General features: G+C 42.4%; 1 protein-coding gene across 8 annotated transcripts in view; it reads right to left on the bottom strand.

Moving 5' to 3' along the window:
* USP16 (ubiquitin specific peptidase 16) overlaps window positions 1-8455 on the bottom strand; it is a 26744-nt gene that overhangs the window by 16646 nt on the left and 1643 nt on the right. For 6 of the 8 annotated variants that reach the window (XM_014536032.1, XM_005861729.2, XM_014536033.1 and 3 more), the window contains exons 2-3: window positions 7396-7497; window positions 5892-6070 (exon numbers count right to left, since the gene is read on the bottom strand). In XM_014536032.1, the coding sequence (XP_014391518.1) occupies window positions 5892-6070; window positions 7396-7456 (240 nt within the window). In that variant the 5' untranslated portion in view covers window positions 7457-7497. Of the gene's footprint in view, window positions 1-479; window positions 572-5891; window positions 6071-7395; window positions 7498-7772; window positions 7890-8455 lie in introns of those variants that run through there. The other 2 variants (XM_005861730.2, XM_014536034.1) reach the window with 2 other exon arrangements.

Here is an 8455-nt window from a genome sequence, read left to right as displayed (position 1 = left end):
CAGCCTGCCCTCGTCCCCACCAAGCTGTGCCAATGCAGCCATTCACTGGGTCTGGTCTGGACTCCGTATCGGCTTCCTCAATAGTATTTTCCTAACTTCAACCTCTTTGTTCACTTACGTATCTTTTCAGTTTCATGTTCATAGAACAAAGCTCTGTTCATATACTTAATTCAAAAATTATAAATTGCTCTTAGACTCCTAGTCAACAAACCTGACAGCCTCTGGCCGAACCTGGCTCTCCAGGGTTAAGTCCATCCTTCTCCTGTCCACGCACGTCTACCAGCCAACACACTCGGCACCTTCCTAACCAACAGCATCTTGTTCCCGTGACTCCCTTCACAGAATCCTTTACCGCCACTGCCTCTGCTCAAATCCCACCCAGTCTTCAGGATCCCGCTCCAAGAATACCTCCCTCAGAAGAATTATGCTTGTCCTCCCAGAGGAAAAATATTACAATCTTCCAGTGAATACTCTCCTACCAAATATGGTGTAAATCCTGGTGGCATTCCTTACTTTCCACCTTATATTAAAGTTGCTAATGTTTATGTCCATCTTCCCCTGAACTGTAAATCTCGAAGGCACAAAAAATGAGTTAGTCTTTCTATTATCAAAATTATCTAGAAAACGGAAAGTCAATAGCATTACTTGAACAAATGAGATTTTTTTTTATGGTTCCAAACTCAAACTTTTCTTTTTCTTCTTCTTTTTTTTTATTTTTTTTTTTTTTTATTTTTTTTATTAAATCTTTATTGTTCAGATTACATTTGTTCCTCTTCCCCCCCCCCCCCAACCCCCCCCCCCCCCGCTCCCCCCCCCCCCAAAAAAAAAAAAAAAAAAAAGAATTTACCCATTTGTCTTATTAGAACAAGAAAATATAAATTAATATCAAGGTAAGAGAAAACAAGTGAATGGGTTTCATTATATTCCATAAATGAGTGAGATCATGTGATATTTATATTGCTCTGACTGGGATATTTCACTTAGCATAATGATCTCCAGTTCCATCCATGCTGTTGTAAATGGTAAGAATTCCTTCTTTTTTTTTACTGCAGTGTAGTATTCCATTGTGTAGATGTACCACAGTTTTTTTTTTTTTTTTTAATTAAATCTTTTTTGTTCAGGTTACATTTGTTCCTCTTTTTTTCCCCCCCCTGACTCCCCTCCTCCCAGTTCCCGCCCCACCCTCCGCCCTCACTCCCCACCCACTGTCCTCATCCATAGGTGCACGATTTTTGTCCAGTTTCTTCCCGCATCTCCCATTCCCCTTTCCCCCCCAAGAATAGTCAGTCCATTCCCTTTCTATGTCCCTGATTCATTATAATCACCAGTTCATTCTGTACATCAGATTATTTATTCACTTGATTCTTAGATTCACTTGTTGATAGATGCATGTTTGTTGTTCACAATTTGTATCTTTACCTTTTTCTTCTTCCTCCTCTTAAAGGATACCTTTCAGCATTTCGTATAATACTGGTTTAGTGGTGATGAACTCCTTTAGCTTTTCCTTATCTGTGAAGCTCTTTATCTGACCTTCAATTCTGAATGATAGCTTTGCTGGATAAAGTAATCTTGGTTGTAGGTTCTTGGTATTCATCACTTTGAATATTTCTTGCCATTCCCTTCTGGCCTGCCAAGTTTCTGTTGAGAAATCAGCTGACAGTCGTATGGGTATTCCCTTGTAGGTAATTGAGTCTCTTTCTCTTGCTGCTTTTAAGATTCTCTCTTTGTCTTTTGCTCTTGGCATTTTAATTATGATGTGTCTTGGTGTGGTCCTCTTTGGATTCCTTTTGTTTGGGGTTCTCTGCGCTTCTTGGACCTGTAAGTCCATTTCTTTCACCAGGTGGGGGAAGTTTTCTGCCATTATTTCTTCAAATAGGTTTTCAATATCTTGCTGTCTCTCATCTTCTGGCACCCCTATTATTCTGATGTTGGTACGCTTGAAGCTGTCCCAGAGGCTCCTTACACTATCTTCGTATTTTCGGATTCTTTTTTCATTTTGCTTTTCCGGTTGGGTGTTTTTTGCTTCTTCGCATTTCAAATCTTTGACTTGATTCTTGCGCTCCTCTGGTCTGCTATTGGGTGTCTGTATAATATTCTTTATTTCAGTCCGTGTATGCTTAATTTCTAGTTGGTTCTTTATCATAGCATCGAGGGTCTCATTAGTTTTCGTGACTCTCTCCTCAAGTTTATTGACAGCTTCTAGCACATTTTTGCAAGCCCTCAAAATTGCGATTTTTAGCTCTATATCCTCCATTTCTGTCATGTTTTTTTGTCTCCGCATTTTTTATGCTTTCTTGGTGCACCCCCTAGTGGTCTTTGTGCGCAGTCTTGTTCTAGTTGAGCCTTGATTGTTGTAGTTAATACTAGAGGGATTTGACCACCAGGCCGACTGGCTGTGTGAATCAGCTGTGTCTGCCGCGGAAAACTTCTGTCCTCTGGGGAGGTGCTAATCTAGCCTTTGCCTGAGGCGATCTGGCAAATGGCTCTGCGCAGGGCTTGGGCGGGGCGGGCTCAACAGGGCGGGCGGAGGGAGCCGTTATGGTGCCCTCAGTCCTGTTCCCAGAGGCTCTGCTTCTCAGAACCCCCGGAACCGCTGCAAACCTCGGAGGGAAAGCTGCCTTCCAACTGATGCCAGACACTCCCGCTTCTCCCGTTTGGGTCCGAGTCCCCAGCGATTCGCCCGTATCTGGAGCTCAGAGTCTGAGACTCCCCCCTGACCGAAAACGACAACCGCGCTCTCAGCCACCAGCCCGCTTTGCGCGCGCACCTCCGCACCTGAGTTTTTTCCACACTGCGCCTCCTCTGAGCCTCGGTGTGCTGTTATTTTTCCTTCTAGTTGAAGAGTCTCTCCTCAGCCAGCCTTCCTGTGGTTCTGGGTGATGTCCGTTCCGTCTTTTAGTTGTATTTTTGAAGTGGTTGTTTGCAGCGGCAAACTCCGGTGTTTACCTATGCCGCCATCTTGGTTTCTCCTTCTTTTTCTTCTTTATTGTTGAAAGTACTACAGATGTCCCCCTTACTTCCTCTCACTGACCCCCTCCATCCCACACCCTCCAGGCCTATCACACTGTTCTCTATGTCCATGGGCTGTGCACATATGCAAGTAAATGAGAGATTTTTACCCACAAGATCTAAAGTCTTACTCGTAAAAGGACATGCGTTTCCTGCCTGCAGCTGGTTGAATCACTGCTAAGAAATCCATGTGGACTGTGCACCTGCCTGCTCCAGGCCAGCTCCCATGGACAGCACTGCAGTGATGGGTCCTGTTCCCAGTGCAGCTAAAAATATACTTTAGAGGGGAGCTATTTGTCAGTGGCTTCTAATCCTATAACTATGATATAAAACACTACTGATCTAGTTTATCCCACTCAACATTTAATTCTAAAATGAATTAAATCTGACATTAATTTTGTTAGTGTCACCATCGGAAATCAACTGAAACACAAGAATGAAAGAGTTGTCTTAAGACAGCAGCTGAGAATCACAGTGCAAAAGAGAACTACAGTGGACAAAAGTAATAGTTAATACTGACTGGGAATTTAAAAGGCAGCAAAATAAATAAAATGTATAATAAATTTAAAGTAGCAAAATATATTCCTGCTCACCATATGTATTTAAGAGGTTCAATGAAAACCTTTCAAGTACAAATAAATGTGTTCTTTGCTAACAATCTTTAGAAATTGTCTGACCATGATATGACAGCACCATTTACCTATCAGAAAGGCTAAAGAAGAAAACACTGCAACAACTCTAAATACTGCCCGGACGCGGAGGAAGTGCACCCCTCGCGCTGGGGCAGGAACATGAAGTGGCGCAGCTGTACTGGGGGACAGTTAAGTACCACATGGCCCAGCCACTGGCTCCTGAGCACACTTCCCAGAGAAATGAATTCTTAAATCCACATAAATACTGGTACACAGCGTTCACAGCAGCTTTACCCATAACTGCCAAAAATGGGACCAGCGCAGACATCCTGCAAAAGGTGCGCAGTTAAGCAAGCAGCAACACAGTTACACCACCCACCACCACTCAGCAATGAGAACAGACTTATGATACACAACCTGGATGAATCTTTGGTGCTTATGTAAGTGAAAAACCAGTCCCAAAATGTTGTATACTAGATGGTTTCATTTATATAACATTTTTTATTTTTATTTTTTAATGTTTTTATTGATTTTTAGCGAGAGGAAGGGACAGCCAGAGATAGAAACATTGATGAGAAACATCATTGATCAGCTGCCTCCTGCACGCCCCCTACTGGGGATCGAGCCCACAACCCGGGCATGTGCCCTGACCTGGAATCAAACCAGTGAGCTCTTGGTTCATGGGTTGAAGCTCAACCACTGAGCCACGCCAGCCAGGCTGTATAGCATTTTTTTTTTTTAATGTTGACAACAGAGTAACTTTTATTTTATTTACTTATTATTTTGTTGTTGTTGATATTTTTCCATTGGTTTTTGGGGAGAGTGGAAGAGAGAGTGAAAGACAGAAACATCTATGTGAGAGAAACACATCGATTGGTTGCCTCCTGCACGAGCCCTGGCCACTGTCGGGGCCAAGGAGGAGCCTACAACCAAAGTACATCACCTTGACCAGAATGGAACCCAGGACCCTTTGGTCCACAGGCCGACGCTCTATCCACTGAGCCAAACTGGCTAGGGCTGTATAGCATTTTTTAAATAAAATTTTAGAAATGGAGAACAGACTAGTAGTTGCTTGGGGTTGAGGGGAGGGACAGGAGGAGGGAAGGGTGTAGTTATAAAAGGGCAAAGAAGAGATCCAGGTGATATTGGAATCATTCAGTGTTGTCTTTTTTTTTTAACTTTTAAATATATATATATATATATATTTCTGTTGATTTCGGAGTAGAAGGGAGAGGGAGAGAGAGAAATATCAATGATGAGAGAGAATCATTGATCGGCCACCTTCTTCACGCTCCCTACTTGGGATCAAACCCAAAACCTGGGCATGTGCCCTGTGACCTCCTGGTTCATAGGTTATCGCTCAGCCACTGAGGAGCACCGGCCAGGCCCATTCAGCATCTTAACTGTTGTGGTGGATATAGCGGTCTCTCTCTCGCACTCTCTCTCCAAAAAAAAGAACTCAGGAGATCTGATTAAGATTGATGGATCATATCAATTTAATATACTGGTTAAAATACTGTATTAGTTTTGTTAAAATGTTACCACTGGGAGAAACTGGGCAAAGTGTACAGAGGTATCTCTGTATTATCTCTCATACTGCATTTGAGTTTATAATTATCTCGGTAAAATTTCAGTTGAAAAGAAATTGAAAAACAAAGGTCTCTGCTCATCTTCAAGCTTCGTGGGAGGCCTGGCTCGCAGCCCTGTTCCTAACCGATACAGGTGACTATGAGACACTGACCTCTAGTGCGTGCATACCTGGGTGCTGTTCGGCCACCCAGATACCCCCACCCACAAGACCAAGGTACTCCCTTCTCCCAGCTGCCAGGAATGTGGCCTGCTGACAGCTCACAGCTCGGTCTGTCCATCCTCAGGAATTATCCCGAGAAAGGCAGCTGGCTTGGCTAAGGGTGGCCCCCACCCGACCTGTCCCAACACCAAGGGCAGCCCACATCCAAGGACTGGTCTATGCACAGGTACCAAGACCACGGCTCATCCTGAGGCCCTGCAGGTCTGCCTCTTGGCTCTCCCTCAGCCTAATCCTGCCTCCCTCAGTTTTCCTGGTGAAGACACAGTGCAAACACACCCCAGGAAACCACCTAAATCTCACAAACCTCAGTCCAGGCCCCTGCTCCCTAGGGCACATGGCTTATGTGAGCTGGCATCCTGCTCACCATCCTGTACTTAGGTAACACCTTCTAAAACAAGGTCAGTTTGTACAATCCCACACTGATCCACATCTAAGCATACCTGATGGCCACATTTAAGACACAGCCAGACGGAAGGGTTTTCTTCTGTTTCTTCCTCAGATTTGTCTTTCACTTTATTGTCTGTCTTACAATCTTGGCAAATATTCCATTCTACATTCACTAAAGCCTTTTTCAGAATACTTTGTTCCAGTCCTTTTCTAATGTGTCTGCACACAGGTTCTATGAAAACAAATAACACACGAGTGATGAGGTAAATACAACTTTCTCAGAGAATCACAAAGTTTACCTTTCATTTGAACTTCAAATATGAACTTACTAGGTACAAACTGTTAGATAATCTGAAAAGTTACATTTTGTTTGATATCTGAATATTAGTTGATTACGTGAGAAATCTGGAATTTTTCTATTTTTGTAGTCCTAAATACATTCACTCGATGTATTTAACTATTTCCTTAATTAAGGCCTTTTATCGTATTTGTTATCCTCTTTATTTTAAACGTTTGCAGAGAGGTCGTGGCTCAGTCAGCAGGCCCCGCGCTGAGGCAGGTGCCAGGGAACCGGGAGAACCGAGCTCAGCTCTTCTCACTGAGGAGTCACACTCTGGCAGGAGAGGCAGGAAACAAACACATGTCCAGGAACCACAGTATGTCAGCTGCACAGGAGACAAGACTGCAGCCACTGAAAGTTTCACAACTGTAGATAGTAGACATGAGCTATGAACCCATGGTCTTTCTCATCAATGGACTAATCATGCCATTAAAATGTTGAAAACTATTAAATGACACGTACTAGATATAAACATTAAGTTGAAATACAAATTACAGCCCTACCTGGTGTGGCTAAGTGGATAGAGTGTCAGCCTGTGGACTGAAGGGTCCCAGGTTGGGCTGGCTCGATCCCCAGTAGGGGGTGAGCAGGAGGCAGCTGATCAATGATTCTCTCTCATCATTGATGTTTCTCTCTCTCTCCCTCTCCCTTCCTCTCTGAAATCAATAAAATATATTTTAAAAATAATTTTTAATGGATCAAAGTGTACATTGTTCTGTAATTTGCATTTCTTTTTTAAAAATTGATTTCAGAGAGAAACATCAATGATGAGAGAGAATCATTGATTGGCTGCCTCCTGCAAGCCCCCTAGTGGAGATTGAGCACACAACCGGGGCCTGTGCCCTTGACCTGAATTGAACCTAGATCAGCCGTGGGCAAACTACAGCCTTCGGGCCGGATCCGGCCCGTTTGAAATGAATAAAACTAAAAAAAAAAAAAAAGACCGTACCCTTTAATGTAATGATGTTTACTTTGAATTTATATTAGTTCACACAAACACTCCATCCATGCTTTTGTTCCGGCCCTCCGGTCCAGTTTAAGAACCCATTGTGGCCCTCGAGTCAAAAAGTTTGCCCACCCCTGATAGATCCTTCAGTCTTCAGGCCGACGCTCTATCCAATGAGCCAAACTAGTTAGGGCAATCCCATTTTTACACATTAAAAAATGTCCATTTACAGACATAAAATCACTTTAAAGGTTCAATTGGTGAAATATACCTAAAGATTCAGAAGAATCATCAACTGGAACAATTTTTCCCTTTATCCGTTTCTTTCCCATGTTGGCACTTCATGGATTACTTCCTGACACAAAATAACAATCTAGGAAACAAGATAAAATTAGCTTGATTAAAAAAAAGTTCATTTATGCTTTTCTGAGACAGTAAGAGAACTCAGCCACAGGTAACATTTTACATGTTTATCACACATTATAATTTATAAAGACCATTCACATATATCATGTAGTTTTCAATAAAAACTGTGAAGTAGAGAGAATAAATAGTACTACACCAGTTTCCTAGCTTAGGAAACAGATTCTTAGTCAGGTTAAGAGGTTTTCAATAAATGTGAAGGTCAGGAGAGAACCCAGGTCTTACCAAGACCTGAAGTCTCAGCACGTGACACCATTTGGATTCAACTTCTCACTAAGCACGTGTGGAATGCTGGTGGCACGCAGACGATGTCCTTCCCTTCTAAGTTGCCTTTCTTCCTTTCTTTAAAATATATTTTTATTGATTTCAGAGACAAAGGGAGAAGGGGAGAAAGAGATAGACACATCAATGATGAGAGCCAATCATTGACTGGCTTCCTCCTGCACTCCCCACACTGGGAATGGAGCCCATAACCCAGGCATGTACCCTGACAGGGATTTGAACTGTGACCTCCTGGTTCATAGCTTGACGCTCAACCACAGAGCCACGCTGGCCAGGCTAAGCTTCCTTTCTTAGCTCTGAGGTCTATGCAAATTAAATCGATAATTTCTCTAAGAAAAATTATAAACAATTCTGAAAACAAACTATTAAAGGGAGTTAGAAAATTTGCAAAATAATTACCAGGCCAAATACAAAACAATGATACATTGTTCTGCATTTTCCACACCAGAACTTCCTATATGAATACTACCCTATATGGATATTATATGATAATTTATTATAATTGCATTGTCAAATATTTATATACTTGTGACCCAGTGCATGAAATTCATGCACATTAAAAGGGAATTAATTAGAGGAAATATTTTAATATTGCTATTTGCCCTTTCTCTATAATAGTGTCAGAG

Source organism: Myotis brandtii, unplaced genomic scaffold, assembly GCF_000412655.1.
Source record: "Myotis brandtii unplaced genomic scaffold, ASM41265v1 scaffold1557, whole genome shotgun sequence".
Taxonomy (NCBI): Eukaryota; Metazoa; Chordata; class Mammalia; order Chiroptera; family Vespertilionidae; genus Myotis; species Myotis brandtii.
The sequence above is the reverse complement of the archived record's forward strand: the minus strand, read 5'-3'. Positions and strand labels throughout refer to the sequence as shown.